Raw genomic sequence first — 20728 nt, 5'->3', positions numbered from 1 at the left:
GGCCTATTCTTTTCTTATTCTCTTTGCTGATCCTGCCCCGTATCAGCCATAACCACAAAAAATAACATCAAAAATAAAGTTCTCTAAAGAAAAGTCCCATCCTGCTTCCTTTTAACTGGCTAATGTACTACTCACTGTGAGCGAAACTGGACCCGGTGCCAGGCATTAAGAATAACTATATAGAAATAGCCAATCTTCTTTCTGATCTTGTTTAGTTATGTAGGTCATATAGAGACATCTGTTTTAAATTTGGACTGTTTTATAACCAGTTAAAAACTCCTTGTACTCGTTTTACCTTAAAAGTCATTAAGGTGAAATGTGAGGGTAAAATCAGTGTTCATGCTATTGAAAATATGTGAATAATAATTACTGGCAACTAGATGGGTGGCAAACATTGAACTTCCAGCAATTATACTGCATGTTTAGTCAACTAATAATACTTAATACTTTACAAACCATGGCCTAAACAAAGAAACATGACTGCAGTAGTCTGTGGGCTGTCACACATTGGTATAATCTTGCCAGTGCAATGTCAGGCAACAGGAGGGGTTATCGCTTTTTTGTTTTGTTTTAGCATTTTATCAGAACTAATGCAGGTAACACTTTATAATAACCATCATTAATAAATTAAACTTTAGTTAATAGTTATTTTACTGTTAACCAACAACGAAATGATAATTAATTATGTTTACTAATTAATGTTATAATTTATCTTATTTTATCATTAGTTTGTGTAATATGAGATCATTTGTTTATAGCTGACAGGAGAGGATAACAATTACATTCTGATTATATTCCTAAACTATCACAGGCCACAGACACACACATACAATAACACACAACACTAATTGTATGACTGGAGAGAAGAAATCCAGAAAATATGAATTTTAATTTGGATCTAGTTTGCTTTGCCCATTACTCATTATTAGGACTGTGGATTATGTCCCCCATCCCTTACATTAGAATATTTCTCCCACTCTCTGAGGGCGCCGGCGCTCTCGGCCGTCTTTGCTGTCTTTCAGAGACGTTAGCAGGTTTAGTAAGTGAGCTAGAGTATATGGAGTGACTCTTGTTTCTCTACTATGCAATCAATCAGAATAGGTTTGAGAGCAAAACTTTCCACACTGCAATCAAAAAATGTTTTATAGCTAGTAAAATAAATGTGTGTTTAATAATGTATCAATGTGAATCAAACACTTTTGTTTGCAAACGCAAAGGCTGAATCTCGTGGACGGGACCTATGCTGAAAGATGTAAGACACGTCCTTATTGGCCAGTCTCGATCGGAAGATGTGAAGCAAATTTTCGTAGTGGCCAAACGGTGGTACTACAACTTCTGTGTCCGTCACTTGATGCCATTGGGCCCAAAAATACTTTTTCCCATAGACTTACATGGGGAAAGAGACGTCTGTAACTCGTTGGATCATTTTTTTTTAGGTAAATCAACTTCCAAGTACGAACACTCTAATGGCCCTTATTTAAATCAGTAAATCCTAAAAGTTGTAAAATGCACTAATAGCTGAATGAGACCCAGACCGAGGGCTGGGAGGCGGAGTTAAAGGAAACGCTACTGCGCCTGCTCTATGGGCCCAATGGATGTGGAAGATCGCCGGATGGTCTATGAAGGACTCACTCTAAGCTAACAAAAACACAATTCTTAGTTTCAGGTGATTATACACTAAAGAAAACATAGTTATGAATATTATATTCCATTTCTGCTAATAGATCCCCCTAAATCCTAAAAACTGGACCTTTCATGAACCCATTTGGCAGCGCACATGGAAACTGGAAAAGGACAAAGTTCTGTTCACTACTGCTGGTTGTTTGTGACTCAACCTCTGTGAGCTGTCGTTGACCCGGCCCACCAAAAGGACCAAAGCCGGCAAGCCCAAAACTGTTGCTGTTGACATCTGCAGCTTAGTGGATTATCCTTACCATTTCTGTGCCAAGTAGTCAATAATTACCCCTATTCAATGTTTCTCAGGAACTTGTTTGAACAACCGTTGGAAAACAACAAACGTTCTGTTCACATAACTGAGACATGGAGTATCGCCAGTTACAGGTAAGTAAATAACATTGAGCAGATTCAGGGTGGATGATCTACTTCTCCTATGTGCTGCCAGATTCTGCAACAGTCAGTTAGGCTCATCATATCCACCCAGGCTGCCCCACCACATCCTGCAGTCTGAGAGACATGTAAAAGTTTCCTCTTTTACATGGTACATTTGTTTTGTTTTTCATGAGAGAATTCCTTAGTCTGGTTATTGTTGTCAGCTGAAGGTCACAACCAACACATTTAAAAAAAAAAACTTAAAAAAAAACTTTGTTTTTGGCTTTTGCATGAACATACAATTGTGTCAGAGCATTTATAAAGTGAAAAGGCATATATTCCCTTTATACAGTACAAGGACATTATAAAAGTGGCAATTGACACATTGTTAAACACCAAAACAACTTACACAACTAAGAAAACTAAATTAACGCAACCATGAAGAAATAAAACAACCAAACAAAAAAACACTAATAATCAGTACAGCAGCATATCACCCACGCCACAGCAAACACAATATTGATACCCCTCCAAACCACAAAAGTTACCTCAATGGTCTGGGTATCATCGGATAATCCATTTTTCCTTTTGAATTCAGAAAGGAAAAAACGTTTTTTTATTTTTTCGTTTTAAACCAAAAACCAGAAAACGGCCGTTTTCTGGTTTTTGGTTTCTGAATCAAAAAATGAAAAACGAACCCAAACCGGGCCGTTTTTTTGTTTTTGCGAATTCCTTTTCTCATTATTCGTTTTTAATTGAAGAACGGAAGTCTAGTGGATTTTTCGTTTTTTCGTTTTAAACCACAAACGAAAAATGGAATCACTTGGTGCTCTGTTTGTTTTTTGTTTCCAAACGAAAAACGAAAAAACCAAATTAAAAAAACGATCCGATTTAGTTTCTTCAAGTTTCTTTCTGTCATTTTCTCTTTTGAATCGAAGAGCGGAGAACGGCAGTCACGTGACCAGGAAGTGAAGGCAAACATGTCAAAATAAAAGCCAAGAAGATAGTTTGGTCATTCTATAAAAGTGTAACATTATTTAAGCACAGGATCAAAGTAACAGTAGAAGATAAATAGGCTAAATAAATACACAAATAAATACATACATAGATATGTTTTTGTTTTGTTCTTTTCATTAACACATGAATGTCTTTTATCCAAAAAGTGTGTGATAAATCACAGGGAGGGTCTCTACAGATGTTATACAACAGGGAGGGTCTCTACAGATGTTATACAGAACTCTCACATAATTGACACTTTTCTCAATCACACCCTCACTATGGGCTGTTTCTTTATGTCGGCAGGTGAGAAGCACTATGTGGCTACTCCTTTCAACACACATGACACTTCCACCTGATCCCTTCACTCCACTAGGACGGTTGTAGCCGAGTAGTTCTACATCATGATAATGCTGATTTTTCAACAAGCGATTATGACATTAATGCCAGCTAGACAGAATAAAGCTCTGTCTATCTGACAATAGTACTGGACTGAAGGCCACTTCATCAAAATCATGGAAATTCACAATAATTAGGCCTGTGCTAAAAAAGCCGACGCAAGTATGCCAAATGATCTGTGGCCTATCGCAATAACCTCCATATTGTGTAAAACCATGGAACGAGTTCTTGCCAGCCACCTGACCAGCACAGTGCTAGATCTGCTCCAGTTCGCTTAAATAAGAGCAACAGAGGCCCAGAAGACGCTGTGCTGACTCTGCTTAACACAGTCACAAAACACCTTATGCATCCTAAAGGTTATGCCAGAGCTTTATTCGCGGATTTTAGCTCAGCTTTTAACTCAATGAAGACGCATATTCTCCTGAAAAGGCTCATTGATCTCAACATCAACACAGGGTTAGTTCTGTGGATCAGAGGGTCTGTGTCAGGGAGAACATGTCAGACGTGCTGCCCACAAGGCTGTGTTCTTTCCCCTGTGCTATTCTCTCTTTTTACTAATGAATTTATGATCAATGAGAAACATTTTAGACTGTTCAAGTATGCGGATGACATGGCCTTAGTTGACCTTTTACAGGAAACAGGCCCACTAGGTGAAGCTGCCTATCTGGCCCACACTACAGCCCTTCAAACACGGTGTCACACTAGCCAGCTAGAAATCAATGTGGCCGAGACGAAAGAATTAATCATGTGCTGCACAAAACAACATTTGATCACAGAGCCAGTTTCACTTGATGGCCAACATGTTGAAACTGTGGGACACTTTAAATACCTCGGTACAGTCCTGGACACCCAGGTGAGCTTCTCTGAAAATACTGAGTATATTTTCAAGAGATGCTCACAGTGACCTTTATCTTCTAAGGAAACTCAGTGGCCTCGGTGTCATAAACAATACTAAAGGAAAATGCAGTACATCCTTGAGTCTGTGTTAAGATCTTCATTTCCCCATTCTTCTTTGTGTGTGGGAGTTTAGTAACTGGCGTAATGAAATTTAATCAGATCAAAAAACAGATTTCTGTGGGGAGTGGTTGTGTTTCTCAACAGGACAGAGGACAGAGGACAGGAGGACAGAGGAAAGGAGGACGGACTGATACTGACTGAAGTCTGTGTTCTTCAGTCTTTATAAAGTTCACTTAGTATTTTCATGTCAGGAATATGATTTATTTTATTAACATGTTAGATTTGTTTCCAGTGAGATATTAAGGAGTTCATATGGTGACTTTAATGTTGTAAACATTACTGTTGCTGCTCTAGAAACAACATTTAGCCTGGTTATATATAAAATACAGTATATGTATATGTATAGCTAATATGCACACTTCAATATTTGTTTATTTATCACAAGTCATATCGTCATCGCAATATTGAACAGTGTTATCGCACATCGCAGATGTTCCTCATATCGTGCAGGCCTAGTGTGAGAGGCTAACCCTTGCGTAGTATGAGAGTTGTGTGAGAGTTTAAGTGCCATATAGGGTAGGCCTCTGCTACTGTATTTTAACATCGGTCATAATGGTGGTACTTGGAGAGCCAAATATTTTCTGAGGTGGTACTTGGTGAAAAAAGTTTGAGAACCACTGCTCTAGATAATTTCAGGGTTGCATGTGTGAAAGGTGCTTTGGAGGAAGAGGGCCAATTCAGGATTGGTTTTGAATCCTTTCAAATCCCGCAATTCTCTTCATCTGTTGAATGACCAAGGTTGACTCATGTTCTTCGACCTATTCTTTTCCTATTCTCTTTGCTGATCCTGCCCCGTATCAGCCATAACCACAAAAAATAACATCAAAAATAAAGTTCTCTAAAGAAAAGTCCCATCCTGCTTCCTTTTAACTGGCTAATGTACTACTCACTGCGAGCGAAACTGGACCCGATGCCAGGCATTAAAGGGACTATTTGTAACTTTTTAAGCGTATAAATGTAGCGGGTCGCCACATATGCGCGCTCGCGTGTGGCTGGAGCCTCGTCTCCGCTGCCTGCTCTCCTTCACTCAGATGGCGCGCGCGTCCTCGCTGTCTCGCTCCACCTCTAGACGTGAACGCGCGCTCACTACATACTGCAGAAGAGTTAGTTTAGCTCTGAGAATATCTAGTGAATGCACAGGGGACGTTTGTGCAGAAATAAATGCTGCAGCTCCTCCAGACCAACAGAGCTTTCCCGTGTCTTGTGAAGTGACGGAGCTTTACGTTGTCTTCTCGTTACCGACCGGGTGCCGGTGTCTCCTCTGCTCTCTCCGGCTGCGGGCGGAGAGAGCAGGGAGACACGCTGCAGAGCCCCGCTGCTTCAGCCTGCACTTAGGCAGGAAAAACCAACACTAGGATCAGATCTAAATCATGTTCATGGAGAGACCTTCGTCTGGTCAGCTAACATTACCGCCAAGCAGGTGAAATATAGAGTGATATTGTGGTTTTAGCTGACATGTGTCGCCTCACTGTTTTGAGCGATGCTCGTTCAGGTATATTTAGAGCGAGCAAGCTGACTTTCGTTGATTTCACGGCCACAGGTGTCGCTGTTAAGAAGCATTTCTGAAAGTTACAAATAGTCCCTTTAAGAATAACTGTATAGAAATAGCCAATCTTCTTTCTGATCTTGTTTAGTTATGTAGGTCATATAGAGACATCTGTTTTAAATTTGGACTGTTTTATAACCAGATAAAAACTCCTTGTACTTGTTTTACCTTAAAAGTCATTAAGGTGAAATGTGAGGGTAAAATCAGTGTTCATGCTATTGAAAATATGTGAATAATAACTACTGGCAACTAGATGGGTGGCAAACATTGAACTTCCAGCAATTATACTGCACGTCTAGTCAACTAATAATACTTAATACTTTACAAACCATGGCCTAAACAAAGAAACATGACTGCAGTATTCTGTGGGCTGTCACATATTGGTATAATCTTGCCAGTGCAATGTCAGGCAACAGGAGGGGTTATCGCTTTTTTGTTTTGTTTTAGCATTTTATCAGAACTAATATTTTTAGTTGACTGTCTCATGTTTATATTAGACCTGTCCAGGGTGTACCCTTCCTTCGCCCAATGTCAGCTGGGATCGGCTCCAGCCCCCTGCGAGCCTGAATAGGATAAGCGGTTACAGATAATGGATGGATGTCTCACTTTTAACATTGGAAAAGCTGGTTTGTCTTTATCAAATGATCTAATGTTGTCTTAAGGCATCACTATTTGCGTCATATTACTGTCAGTGTTAGGGTTAGCAAGACAAAAACGGTTGCTGTTGACATCTGCAGCGTAGTGAATTATCCTTACCATTTCTGTGCCAAGTATCCCTATTATTGTTCAATATTTCTCAGGAACTTGTTTGATCAACCGTGGGAAAACAACAAACGTTCTGTTCACATAACTGAGATATGGAGTATCGCCAGTCACAGGTAAATAAAAATAACATTGAGCAGATTCAGGGCGGATGATCTACTTCACGTATGTGCTGCCAGATTGTGCAACAGTCAGTTCGGCTCATCATATCCAACCAGGCTGCCCCACCACATCCTGCAGTCTGAGAGACATGTAAAAGTTTCCTCTTTTACATGGTATATTTGTTTTGTTTTTCATGAGAGAATTCCTTAGTCTGGTTATTGTTGTCAGCTGAAAATCACAACCAACACATTTAAAAAAAAAAAAAAAAAAATGTTTATTGGCTTTTGCATGAACAAAACAATTGTGTCAGAGCATTTATAAAGTGAAAAGGCATATATTCCCTTTATACAAGGGCATTATAAGAGTGGTACTTGTATTATCCAGATCATATAAATATTTAAATTCCTAATAATGAAATAGAAAAATAAAGTTTCAAATCTGTGCTTAGATGATTTCCCATTGAAGTGAAGTATTGGCAGATCATCAAGAATAGATGTGGAAGATGAAAAAAACTTTGAAACTGCCATTAAATATTTTGTAGGAAGTAGGAAACCTCTGAAATGTTACATTTGATGTGATGACAGGCAGAGCAGATGAGGAGATAACAGACTTCATGGACAAACACCAGTTAGGCTTTATAAACCTTGTCATGGTTATTTGGCTCTGGAATAATATAAAAATATGTCTTCCACATGTCTTGTCTTCCAATATGTCTTCCTCCCACATGGGGCCTCCCCACATGGACAAAAAAAAAACTAATAGAAAATACAGTACATCCTTGAGTCTGTGTTTATATGTTCATTTCCCCATTCTTCTTTGTGTGTGGGAGTTTAGTAATTGGCGTGATTCAATTTAATCAGATCAAAATATTTTTTTCTGTGGGGAGTGGTAGTGTTTTTCAATAGTTGCTTTGCAACGAGGCAAAGAGTTGTACTGTATGTATGGTGCCTTTCATCTCAACTATGGATCCCTGTAGCTCCTTTCTATAGGTCAGAGGTCATTAATCATCATGTTCAGAGATTTTTCATTATTTTATTGTTGTGAGGAATAAGCTAAAAAAAACAACTAGAAATGGTTTTCATCCTGCCTCAGGATGTTTAAGAAAAAAACATGTTTAGGTTGAACCCTGTGGTCTTTGTTCTGGATACCCAGAAACATAATTCTTACACATTAAATTCACTTTCTATTCAAATACAAACAAACACAGATTTGGTAGAACATCCATACATGGTAAAATTAAAAAAAATGAATCCCTCTTTAACTCATTCTATGGCTTTATTTACATAAGTAGCCCTGCTCTAAAGCAACCCAAATTTCTCCCCAAAAATTTAAATACGCACATGTCCAGTTATGCTTTTCACATGTAATCCTCACACAGCCCTCGTATTCAATTTCAAACCCCTTAAAGGAAGAGTTGGTAGTGTTGTTGAAATTCTCATTACATTGTGACAACCATCAATCAAATGCTCTGACAAAAAAAAGACATCCGGCATCTGTGGCTTTCACAGGACTGTAATAAGCCCGTCCAATCATTTCCTTTTGCCTGATTGAAATGATTAAATAGCCTACCAACCTACCAGCTTTTGGAGCTAGTGCTGCTAGCTACTTTCACTGGAAAATAGTTGGCAACACTGGGCTGGGTTTTTCAGTTGGATCATTTTTAAAAATCTAGTGTACTCTTGCTAGTTTCTCAGCATTACCAACCCTACCTTTAAGTTTACTTTGATTTTTAACAATGATGAACACTTTCCCAAGAAAAATATGCCAGCACTCGGAGGTTACATTATCTCACCACAATATCTGCTTCCTTAAAGTCCCCCTGAAACGGAAGTTAGAGCATCCTTAAAAAGTAAACGGGAATTTCCCTCATAGGTGGAAAAGCTGGTTTATCTTGAATGATGCTGCCTTAACGACACCATCATTCACATCATCGTCCTTTTGTTTATTATTGCTTCCGACTGGACACTCCCACAAAACTGTATGTATAAAATAACCTAACCACCTTTATCAAAAGAGCAGTTCATCAAAAGAACTTCTTGGTTTCATTAACAGGTAAGAGACATGCTTCATATTTTTTCTTCAGTTAGCAAAGTTTGGACTGTAATAAATAAGTGAGAAAAGACCAATTTAATTTTAGTTGTTATAATATATTTTGCCAATACCCTTTTCATTGTTATATCAGTACGTTTTTTTGCACTCAGGTTTATCTAGTGACCTAACCAGTGTTGAGCGGTTATTATTATTCTCTCCCCACCAGGATTCTTCTGCTTTCCAGTGTGAAAATGGTGAATTATGAAGTGACCGTATCCACTGCCAATCTCGCTTATGCCGGCACTTTAAACAACGTCTTCATTAAGCTGGTGGGCACAGACGGGGAGAGCAATCGCACGTGGCTCATGAGCCTCAAAGGGCCTCTAGCCCTCTACAGAGGAGCAGTAAGTCTGAAATATCGCTCTCTATGTTTAAATGTAAAACACACTTCTTCAAATTTGCGTATATGAGATTATAGGTGCATTAAATATCAATTTAGAGAAACTGATGTAAACCCTCGTCAACTCAGACTCATATGGGCAGCAACAGGATAAGTGCTGCTCTGCAACTCTTAAACCTACGGCCATAAAGGTGACCAAAGCAACAAAAAATCCCCATAATTGAGCTTCATAAATTGATATTTTATGGAATTTGTATTTAAGTTTTATTTTATCCACCCTTCTACATTCAGTTTTGTATGCTAAGTATTGGGATGTTACAGCTCAGTTCTTCGTTATCTAATACACTTTAACTTCATCTTGTTTACATTTTTTAAAATCCTTTCTGTCGTTACTCCAGGTGTCTAGTTTTACCGTGTCCTGCCCTGTCTCCATTGGAAAGCTGGTCCGGATAGAGCTAGACAAACAGCGTTTCCCACTGTTCTTTGAAGACTCTTGGTTTCCGGCCAAAGTGGTAGTGAAATCCCCTGAGGGAGACACCTACAAGTTTCCCATTTACCGCTGGATCAATGACTGTGAGGTGCACTGCTTCAGAGAGGCAACAGGTAATGTGGTAATTAGCTTGTCTGACAGCCTGTATGTTGTTCACTCACCTCAGAAGACATAAAAGAAAGACAAGTTCTGCAAGTTAGACAATAAAGAGGCTGGAGTAAATTCATGCCATCACAATGTAAACTGGGAAAAAGAAGTTCGGAAACTTGTGTTTGGTGGATTATTTCTCTGTTGTTACAATGCTAATTGGCATTGTATTCTACATCATTGGAAAGCCTGTTTATTTACCTTTACAATGATGTCCAACTTGTAAGGATCATGCATTTGTTGGATGAGCAGCACAGCTGATTATGTGGGTAGCGCCCAAGAAAAATTTGCCAAAATGCTTTGCCAATGGTAAACAGTGTATTCTCATAAGGCTACCAGGAAGCCTGCAATGACTGCCCTTCACCGTCAGGCCCGTTTGCGCTGGTGTCGACAACAAAGACAATGAAACCTGAACATGTGGGGGAATGTCATGTTCAGTGATGAGTCCAGGTTCTGTCTGCCAAAGTTGGATTGCAGGGTCAAAGTATGGAGACAATGCGGAGAATGCTAAGCTGATTGTTGCAGCTTTTGGTGGGGGCAGTGTCATGGTGTGGGGAGGCATCTCCCTCACTGGCAAAACAAGGCTTGTCAAATAGCCAATATGTCTTGCTTGTTCCTTGTTACTGATAGAGAGTTCAATCATCCAATCCACCAAACAACTCAAAAAAAGAGTCAATTCCAACAGGAGAATACACTGTTTACCATTGGCAGAGCATTTTGGCAAATTTTTCTTGGGCGCTACCCACATAATCAGCTGTGCTGCTCATCCCACAAATGCATGATCCTTACAAGTTGGACATCATTGTGAAGGTAAATAAACAGGCCTTCCAACGATGTAAAATACAATGCCAATTAGCATTGCAACAACAGAGAAATAATCCACCAAACACAAGTTTACGAACTTTTTTTTCCCAGTTTATATAACAATTTTAAACCTTGTGTTTCTTTGTTCAAGCTCTGAGAGCCTTTGAAGACGAGAATGATCTTGACAGGAACAGTCGGCTGCAGGAGCTGATTCAGCGAAGGAAACACTATAGGTGAGAGCACAGAGCTTATACACACTTTAACTTTATGCATCCCAAAACTAACATGCAGCCAAACCTCTTTGGTTGAATATAAACTGGGAAAAAAAAGTTCGTAAACTTGTGTTTGGTCGATTATTTCTCTGTTGTTACTGTCCGAAGTTCCTCACCACTCTGCTCTTCTGTATTTTTCCCAGCTGGAATGAGTATGAAGAGGGAATACCCCACAGCATGAAGGCTGAAAGCCCTTCTTCTCTACCTTGTGAGGTCCAGTTCTCCTTCACCAAGAAGACAGAGTTTCTCTACACGGCATCCACTGGGTGAAGTTCTCAAATTCTGTCAGATATCTATCTATGTAACTATGTACCTGCCTATCAAAGCGATTTAAGGCATCATAATAAAGACTATGTTTTTATTTTCTAGGCTGGTTGAGCTGAAACTGAAGGGATTTGATGGTTCCAAGGAGGACTGGCCTGATATTAATGCTGACGATCAAGTGTTCTGGTTCAAACGGAGTGACATATCAGGTAGTCTCATGGTAGTTTAATGGAATACTTGATACTGTATGCATAATAGTTAGGGCTGTAAATCGATTAAAATATTTAATCGCGATTAATCGCATGATTGTCCATAGCTAATCACGATTAATCGCAAATAATCACACGTTTTTTATCTGTTCAAAATATACCTTAAAGGGAGATTTATCAAGTATTTAATACTCTTATCAAGACGGGAGTGGGCAAATATGCTTGCTTTATGCAAATGTATGTGTATATGTATTATTAGAAATCAATTAACAACACTAAACAATATGGCATTTAATTAGACACAACATTGTGATATTTGGAGGAGTGGATGGTCACGTGTTCTGTGCTCTATAATTGGACAACGGTGTCACATGTTCATGAATTATTCATGTTCTGCCTTCGCCGTCAGAGACTGTAGGTGTTGAAAGTGACCAATCAAAGGAGCGGACACATCAGCCACTGTCTATTCCATCCCCTCCTCCAGAGTCTCAAAAGTCAACTTGACGAGCGAGCGAGTTGAGCAGTTGAAAGCGTAGAGAGGGTTGAGCAAGCGCTCATCACAGCTCCGCGCTCGCGGGACTGCATTTGTGCACGCGGAGCAGAAATGCTCCCTCGCAAGGTTGCTTTTCTGCTTCCGCATACTGTTCTGTGCGCGCCGGGTTTTGATACTAATTAAACGCCATAAAACAATGACAGATATTGTCCAGAAACCCTCACAGGTACTGCATTTAGCATAACAAATATGCTCAAATCATAACATGGTAAACTGCAGTCCAACAGGCAACAACAGCTGTCAGTGTGTCAGTGTGCTGACTTGACTATGATTTGCCTCAAACTGCATGTGATTATCATAAAGTGGGCATGTCTGTAAAGGGGAGACTCGTGGGTAGCCATAGATCCCATTTTCATTCACATATCTTGAGGTCAGAGGTCAAGGGACCCCTCTGAAAATGGCCATGACAAAATTTTGCATAAGTTTGGAGCGTCATTTAGCCTCCTTCCTGACACGCTAGTATGACATGGCTGGTACCAATGGATTCATTAGTTTTTCTAGTTTCATATAATGCCAGGATTCCCTTTAGCTTTAAAATTGACATATTTAGGTTGAGTCCGCTGCAACCAGGGTTGGAAATGAACTATTTTGTCCACCTGCCACTCAATAGATTACCATTGTTTTTTTGGCTGGTGAGTGAAGCAAATCTAGCAGCCACTTGCATATTTTACCAGCATTTGGCTGGTGGCTGGTGGCTGGTGCTAATTTCCAAGCCTGGTTACAACCAAAAAATCACAGAACTTTGACAGCCCTAATAATAGCACATTCAACTGTATACATTCAGATATCCACCCGTATTCCATGGTGGTATCTAAAAACATACAATAATTGTTTTTATTCCTGAGATAATCCATTAGATTCTAGTGAATACTGAATAGTCTGTTGGCCTCTTTACTCGGCTCGATAAACGGGGGGAAAAATGTGAGAGAAGGGAATATGTAACTGCATTTTATTGTATTTAATCAAGACTTTGACTTTGAAACAACTACGAGCAGTGTCCAGTCATGTCTGTGACTCTATATTCTGTGTAACACACTGTTTCCCATTTTCCAGTTTCACATGCAGTGTATAGTTAAGTTGATAACAGTGGTAGAGTAAGATTTTCTAGCATAAAGTTTGAAACTCAGTGACTCTGCTCTTTTTCCAGACTATGTCAAGAAACATTGGAAGGAGGACGCCTTTTTTGGCTACCAGTTTCTAAATGGTGTCAACCCCATGTTGATCCGACGTTGTTCAGCTCTGCCCGAAAACTTTCCTGTCCCTGACAACAAGGTCTCCCTCTGTGGTCAGTGGTGCTTGGCAAGTGAAATGCAGGTGATTGCCTTGACCTTGATTTATCTTACTATTAGTCATGCTTTGCCCCATGACATGTTAAATTTCAAGTTGCATGTTGCATTTCCATGTTCACTTTATGTGTATAATATCCACACGGTATGCATGAGTGAAATCATTTCTCATCCTCACTCAAATTTAAAACAGAACGGCAACATATTCCTGTGTGACTACAAGAGTTTGGATGGACTGAAACCAAACACCATCGATGAGAAGGAGCAGTACTTGATGGCTCCCCTGGTCCTGCTCCACAAAACACCTGACGATAAGCTGATGCCGATTGCTATTCAGGTGAGATTAGCACTGAGAGGCAAGTGAGAAGTTTGAACTAAATTGTAAACATCCAACTTTGAGCCATGTAAAAAAGTTCCTCCCATAGCAATATCCAAGTTTGACAGGCTGACAGTTGAGTCTGACGCAGACAAGTCAAATCAAATTTTATTTACATGACACAACTATTGATGTATTTAAGACTGAGGAAAGTAAAGCTTCTGTTCTCAAGTTGACCCTGTGTTCTGACCTGGGATTCAACGAAAATATGAATTTCCCCTTCAGGGGTCAATGGAGTATCAAAATGAAAAGCAGATCAAATCTATAGTAAATAGGCAAAAATACAACAATTACAGAAAATTCTTTAACATAATTGACCAGTACTGGTAATGAATTGAATGAACCACATCCTCCTTCCTTCTCCTGCAGCTGAAACAGACTCCAGCAGCTGATAACCCCATCTTCTATCCTACCGATTCGTACGACTGGTTGATGGTTAAGACTTTTGTGAGAAGTGCAGATTTCAACGAGCATCAACTCAATGCTCACCTGCTGCGCACTCATCTGCTGGCTGAAGTCTTTGCAGTGTCACTGCTGCGCAACGTGCCGATGGTGCATCCCCTGTACAAGGTAACTGAAAGGGAAAATACTGAACTTACTGTAGTTGTAGTTTTTTCAACTTGGTGACTTTTGTATCTTGATGAATCATTATGTTTTAATTAGGCCTGTCAAAGTTAACGCGATAAGAACGCGAAGCAGGAAAAGCCAACACTAGGATCAGCATTGATTAATGGAGAGACCTTCGTCTGGTCAGCTAACATTACTGCCAAGCAGGTGAAATATAGAGTGATATTGTGGTTTTAGCTGACGTGTGTCGCCTCACTGTTTTGTGCGATGCTCGTTCATGTCTATTTAGAGCGAGCAAGCGCGAGCCCAACGCTGACTTTTGTTGACTTAACGGCCACAGGTGTCGCTGTTAACAAGCATTTCTGAATCTTACAAACAGTCCCTTTAATGTAATAATAAAAATAATAATAATCTTTATTTGTAAAGCACCTTTCTAAACATAGTAACAAAGTGCTTGCACAGATACAATGAAACACAGACAAAATGAAAACAAAAATAAAAGAACAAAACATAGAGTTCAAATAATGAGAAAACTAAAACCCGTAACCTGTGGTACTAAAACAATAAGTTACAACACATATGCCAAAAGAGGACAGGATAAGGTGTGGAAAAGGTGCACCAAGTTGTTGCCTTATGGAGTTAAAAAAGCCTTTTTATAAAAATGGGTTTTTAAAAAGAGATTTCAAATTGGTTATAGAGCTGGCTAACCTGAAGTCCTGATTTAGGCTGTTCCAGAGTCTAAGGGCATTGATGGCATAGGCCCTGCCTCTCTTAGTCACCAGTCTAGACCTGGGTACAAGCAGTAAGGCCAAATCAGAGGACCTCAGCTTACAAGGTGGCAGGTAGGGAGTAAGGACCTCAGTGAGGTAGCTTTGTGCCAAACCATGCAGAGCAGATGAGAGCGTTAACAACTCTATTGATGTCATGAGTTGATAAAATTATTTTATTTTAGAAATATTATTTAAAAATGTGCGATTAATTTGCGATTAATCGCGATTAACAATGGACAATCATACGATTAATTTTGATTAAATATTTTAATCGGTTAACAGCCGTAGTTTTAATGTTTATATATTTGCAAGTATTTCACACTGCTGAATGGTATAGAAGCGTCAAGATTTCTTACTTTGTTAACATGTAATAGTGTCACTAACAGAGTTCCCTCTTTCCCTCAGCTCCTCATACCTCACACTCGCTACACGCTGCATATCAACTACTTGGCTCGAGATCGTCTTATATCTGAGACTGGATTTTTCCTACAGGTACAAAAACACAAACACACTCAGTAGATAATTTCCTAAACTGTGGCCTGTATTCGATACAGCCTACCACATACTACTGACGAACACAGTGTGCAGTATACAGTACATACTACACACTGCACACTTTTATTTTGCACTATGCTAGGCTAGGATTTAGCATTTTAACAAGCTCGTAAAACACTGGACAAAAAAACCCAACTTGTATCACTTTTGCAATATTATTGAAAAATACAACTTTTTGAGCTTTTTTTTGTTCATGGCCAATGTTTGTTTACTTTGTAAGATACTGCATGGTTGAGCTCCACCAACCCTTAAACTATTTATTCTAACAGCTCACGGTGAAGAAAGACAAACATCAATGACGAGAGACTGTAAATATAAAACATTGCTCGACAACATTTACTCGAACTGCTTTTTCAGTTACAGCAACAAAGTAGTTGAATGATATCCCTACAAATGTTAGAGTAATGTTAAAAATGTAAAAATGTAAAAATGTTTCTTCAACAGGTATCTCTCTGCCCCGTCAGAGAGGGGCTGCTCTTTCTCTCGCCTCTTCCCTCGCCACTTCCTGCTGCTCTGTAGCCGCTCTGTGAGCGTCACTGACCTGAGCTTTTCAACTCCAAAAAGGCAGATAACCACAAGTTCCCATTAATTTTATAATGGACATTCGTGTTGCGATATCAAAACAAACCATCCGTCAACAAGTAAATAAAAGCCTCTTGTCTACGAGACCGGTTTCTTGAGAGCTCCAGCCTGCTCACAGCGGGGTCCTAGTCTGTGAGCGTGACTGCCCGGCTGGCGAGGTAGCGACCCCAGCAGGCGCTAGCTAGCTGTCACGGACGTTTGTGGAGTTTCTAAACTCCGAAAAGTTTGGAGCAAATTTTCGTTTCACCATCAATTTTCGTAAAACTGCCAACATTCGAAATCTACCCAGTTGATTTCTCGCCTCAAAAAATCTCACAAGTGAATTTAGTGATGAAATAGCTACAAAAAATGTGTTGTGACCATAGACTGTATTGTTCCAGCGCTTTGCATTGTGGGATACAGTAGGAAAAGTAGACTGGTCCGATGCAAACTGGTGATTTTTTCCAAATCAGTACGTACTGCTAGTATAGTATGCGGTCTTGAATACAGCCAATCTTATCTTTTTTCAGTATCATGTACAATATTTGTCTCTAACTATATTCCTTACATATTTGACGGTTCCTTAGTTTGCAGCTTCTGGTGGAGAGGGTATGATGACACTCCTGAAGAGATCACTGGCCTCACTGACCTACAGCTCCCTCTGCATACCAGAGGACATTGCTGAGCGAGGGCTGGATGCTGTGCCAAACTTCTACTACAGGGATGATGGACTCAAGCTCTGGGATATCATCCACAGGTAGTATAGAGAGTTTCTATTCTGCATTCTGTTAATAATCATGTGATATACTGTATGTGCAAAATCATGGATGTTTTACTGACGTGTAGTTGCCATGCTATACACTATAAAGACTTAAACCGTATGAGAGTTAGTTAGAATGCATTTAGAGGCCCTAAAGTGAAAAAAACATGCTTTACACAGTGTGTCTCAGATTGGGGTTAGGGCTAGATTTCAGTACAGGATTTGTTTTCCTTTTCCATTTGCAGGGGAAAAGTTGTTAAACATAACTAGTGTAGCTGTTTGTTAAAAAAACAAGCAAACAACTGAATCACATACAACTAATAATGGTAATGAGGAAAGGACAGATCAGCTGGCCAGCACAAAGGCTGCACATCTGTGTTAATGACATTGCTCCAGCAGGGAGCAGCAGCAACCCTTTCTCCCACAAAATGATGTTCTCATACAACTAAACTGCATAACCAAAATATGTTTTGAGGGAAACATATTTTCTCACGGATTACAGTCGCAGTCTTTAACAGTTTTAATCACATTAACATTGAAAATGTAAACAAAACAACAAAAATTCAACCAAACTACTTAGTTAGGTTGAGGCAACAAAACGACTGGGTTAGGTTTAGTAAAAACATCAAGGTTTGGTTTAAAAGGACTATGACATTGAAACAAAACAAAACAATAACGCAACAAAACTACTTAGTTAGGTTCAGGCAACAAAACTACTGGGTTAGGTTTAGTAAAAACATCAAGGTTTGGCTTAAAAGGACTATGTTTCACATGGGACACAAACAGCGGTCTCCTAGGGTAAAGTCTGGTGTTTGTCCGTTGTTTGCTCCAGGCCCTGGTAAATGGTGCCTGGCTAGGCCATCCTACTTTGCAACGAGAGCCTAGCCTGATTTTGCCACTACTGATCAGTGACTGAAGTATGTGACTGCTCTGACATGACTTACTGACAGTTGACTGAGGCTGTATTAACCAGTATACTGTAAACGTATAAGTCAAGCAATTTACTGCACAGAGTGACAGTCAACCAACTCAGTTGGTTTTCTCATAAAGGATTTTCTTTAATCAGCCTTTCTGAAAAACCGCAACAGTTTGTGTAGTGTAGGGTTTTCTGTCCATAATCTAAAGGTATCAACTTCTAAGCTGTAATATTAAAGTTGTATGATCCATTGTGTTGAATATTGCACCAAATTCCTCAAAAGAACAGAACTGATCATTCCAAAGAGATGGCCATTCAATTGTCTTACAAAAGAGTGTCTTACTGCAGTGTGAATAAAAAACGTATAATTCAACTAGGAATGTGTTTTACAGAACTTATCCATATTTCTCAAAGGTTTGTGCAGGGAGTGCTCGGCTTCTACTACAAGAAGGACGCTGAGGTCAAGGAAGACTTTGTACTGCAGACGTGGATTTCGGACATTTTTAAACATGGATTCCTTTCCCTAGAACCCACAGGTGAGCTTCAAAGAAAAGCTGTGTGCCCATGTACACATTTATGTTTGTTTATATTGTTAATGTATAATATGCAAAAAAAATCTGAAAAACAATGAATAACTGATACAAAAATAAACCCCCTTAATCATCACTTATGACCCACTACAAGTGTGTGGTGGTGTCTGTATTTACAGAGATCCTGCCCTCTGCCTGTATGTTCTCTTTTCTTATTATTTTGCTGTGTTCGGGATGTTTCTTGGCTTCAGCAAAGAGCTTTTGATCCCCACGTGTAACCCTCAGTCAATAACAGATACCAACGCACAAGTCCCCCACACGTCCCCCTCTACTGTAGCTCTAACAACCAGAAAATTATGTTTTATTTCTCTGATTCAATGCTTTGTTCTCAATAACGCCACTCCCTCTCTTCATTCACTCTATAGCTCGCTCGACCATTGCTGCTCCCTCCCTCCCTCGCTCGTTGAGCCGAGGAGGAGGGGCAAACTTTGAATGCCATGTGTTTACAAACAGCAACCGACAGCGGTTACATATTATACCTTTAAGTAATGCAGTTCATTCCCTCTAATTCTCAGGAATTCCTCAGAGCTTCACCACCGTGGCTGAGTTGGTCAAGTTTGTCACCATGGTGATCTTCACGTGCACAGGACAGCACTCGGCTGTGAACACCGGACAGGTGATGCCTTTTAATTCAATTATAATGTTGCTAAACATTTCTCTGAAAACCAAAATGTCAACCTCATGGTGGCACTAGAGGAAAAGTCAGGGGATCACCAAATTCATCCTCCTGGGCCATGAATGTCTGTACAATTATTTTGTTCCGATCCAACAGTACGAAATGGCGTGGCTTTAAAGAGTATTAATCAGTCATCTGTCAATCATTCATTCGTTGCAGTATGACTATGGTGGCTGGATGCCCAACGCTCCCACCACCCTGCGACTTCCTCCACCAACCACAAAGGGGACAACAAGCGAGGCCACGATGCTGAAGACATTGCCTGACCAGGGCACGACAGTGAACGGAATGGCTGCCATGTGGCTACTTAGCAAGCCATCCTCTGACTACGTAAGTGCCCAAAAGCTCATGAAAAAGAATATTACATAAATCACATTTATGTTCAGGTAGGACAATATGTCAGTACAAAAACTACCCTATTTGAGCCACTGAAGAAACTGGTCAATTCCTACATCTTAACAGTATATTGCCAATAGCCTATGTTTGAAAAAATGTATGCTTAATGTATCAATGATGTCATCAGGTCCCTCTTGGCCAATACCTGGACGACCATTTCAGTGAGGAGATTCCCTGCCAGCTGATAAGGGCTTTTCAAGGAGAGCTTCAAGTGTTAAGTGCACACATCAATATCAGAAACAAGAATCTGGAGGTCCCATACACATACATGGATCCAGCGGAGGTAGAAAATAGTGTGGCCATTTGAATGTCAGAAGGTGTGACCTCCTCAGCTGTTGGCCAAATTCAGGATCACATTAACAAAAGTGGGAAAGAGAAGAACTACATTTTTCAGCTGATACTTTAGTGGAAATAATCTAATGCATGCGATCGTTGTATGCTTGTCTGTGATTTTTATACAGTCTGACTGATTTAACTGTGGTGAAAATGTACTGTTTTAAATCATAATTCACATCTTGAGTCTTCTTCTTAGTTTGTCAATGAATATATGGGGCATCTTATAAAAAAATGACTGTGGGAAAAATATTATTTTGCATTATGATCGTAACACTTTAGAAATAAACTGTGCCTTATGACTTATTGTCATAATGAAGTATAAATAATTGTATGGACCTATGTTTTGCTAAATTTACTATATGCTGTTTAATGTATCTATACTGTATGTTAGAAAAATAGGCAACAACTGAAAGGAAGACGAAACCTCTGCGTGAACTGTGTGTCTGTGAAAAAGTGCTTATCACACAGAACATAGTATGCTTCACTTGTTTTTCTCTCTATATAAAAACTGCCATGCCGTAATGTAATAAAGAACTGATTCGTAACATCTATATTTGGTGTTTTTCCTCTCTAAAAAGAAGAATTTGTCAGCTCACTTCTCGGCACTCTCGCCCAACCCCTCCAGATCTGTGGTTTTCTGACTGAAGCCCTGTTCAGACCTGGCATTAACATGCATCCTGAGTGATTGGATCACAAGTGGACGGCTTTAAGTACATCTGTTCACACCTGGTATTAGAATGCGTCTCCAGTGACCACTTGTGATCGGATCTCACTTCCCTGCTCTATATACAAATAAACATGGTAGTAAACACATGGCTAATACAGCAGACGTTGTGACGTAATATTACATGAATGTCAGCAGTAATCCTACATATTCGTGAATTCAGGCACATTTTTA

General features: G+C 39.7%; 1 protein-coding gene across 1 annotated transcript; it reads left to right on the top strand.

Annotated features, from left to right (window-relative positions):
* The first annotated feature begins 9153 nt into the window (after positions 1 to 9153).
* LOC141762739 (arachidonate 12-lipoxygenase, 12R-type-like) lies at positions 9154 to 20406 on the top strand. The gene is made up of 13 exons (XM_074626783.1): positions 9154 to 9306; positions 9701 to 9905; positions 10895 to 10976; positions 11159 to 11281; positions 13169 to 13355; positions 13521 to 13664; positions 14073 to 14273; positions 15446 to 15532; positions 16744 to 16913; positions 18247 to 18368; positions 18938 to 19038; positions 19258 to 19428; positions 19622 to 20406. The coding sequence occupies exons 1-13, from the start codon at positions 9154 to 9156 to the stop codon at positions 19799 to 19801; spliced, it is 1926 nt and encodes a 641-aa protein (XP_074482884.1). The 3' UTR covers positions 19802 to 20406.
* Positions 20407 to 20728: the final 322 nt, after the last annotated feature.

The sequence above is a fragment of the Sebastes fasciatus genome, chromosome 3 (genome assembly GCF_043250625.1).
Source record: "Sebastes fasciatus isolate fSebFas1 chromosome 3, fSebFas1.pri, whole genome shotgun sequence".
Taxonomy (NCBI): Eukaryota; Metazoa; Chordata; class Actinopteri; order Perciformes; family Sebastidae; genus Sebastes; species Sebastes fasciatus.
Note: the sequence above shows the minus strand (reverse complement) of the source record. Positions and strands in the feature narration are given on the sequence as shown.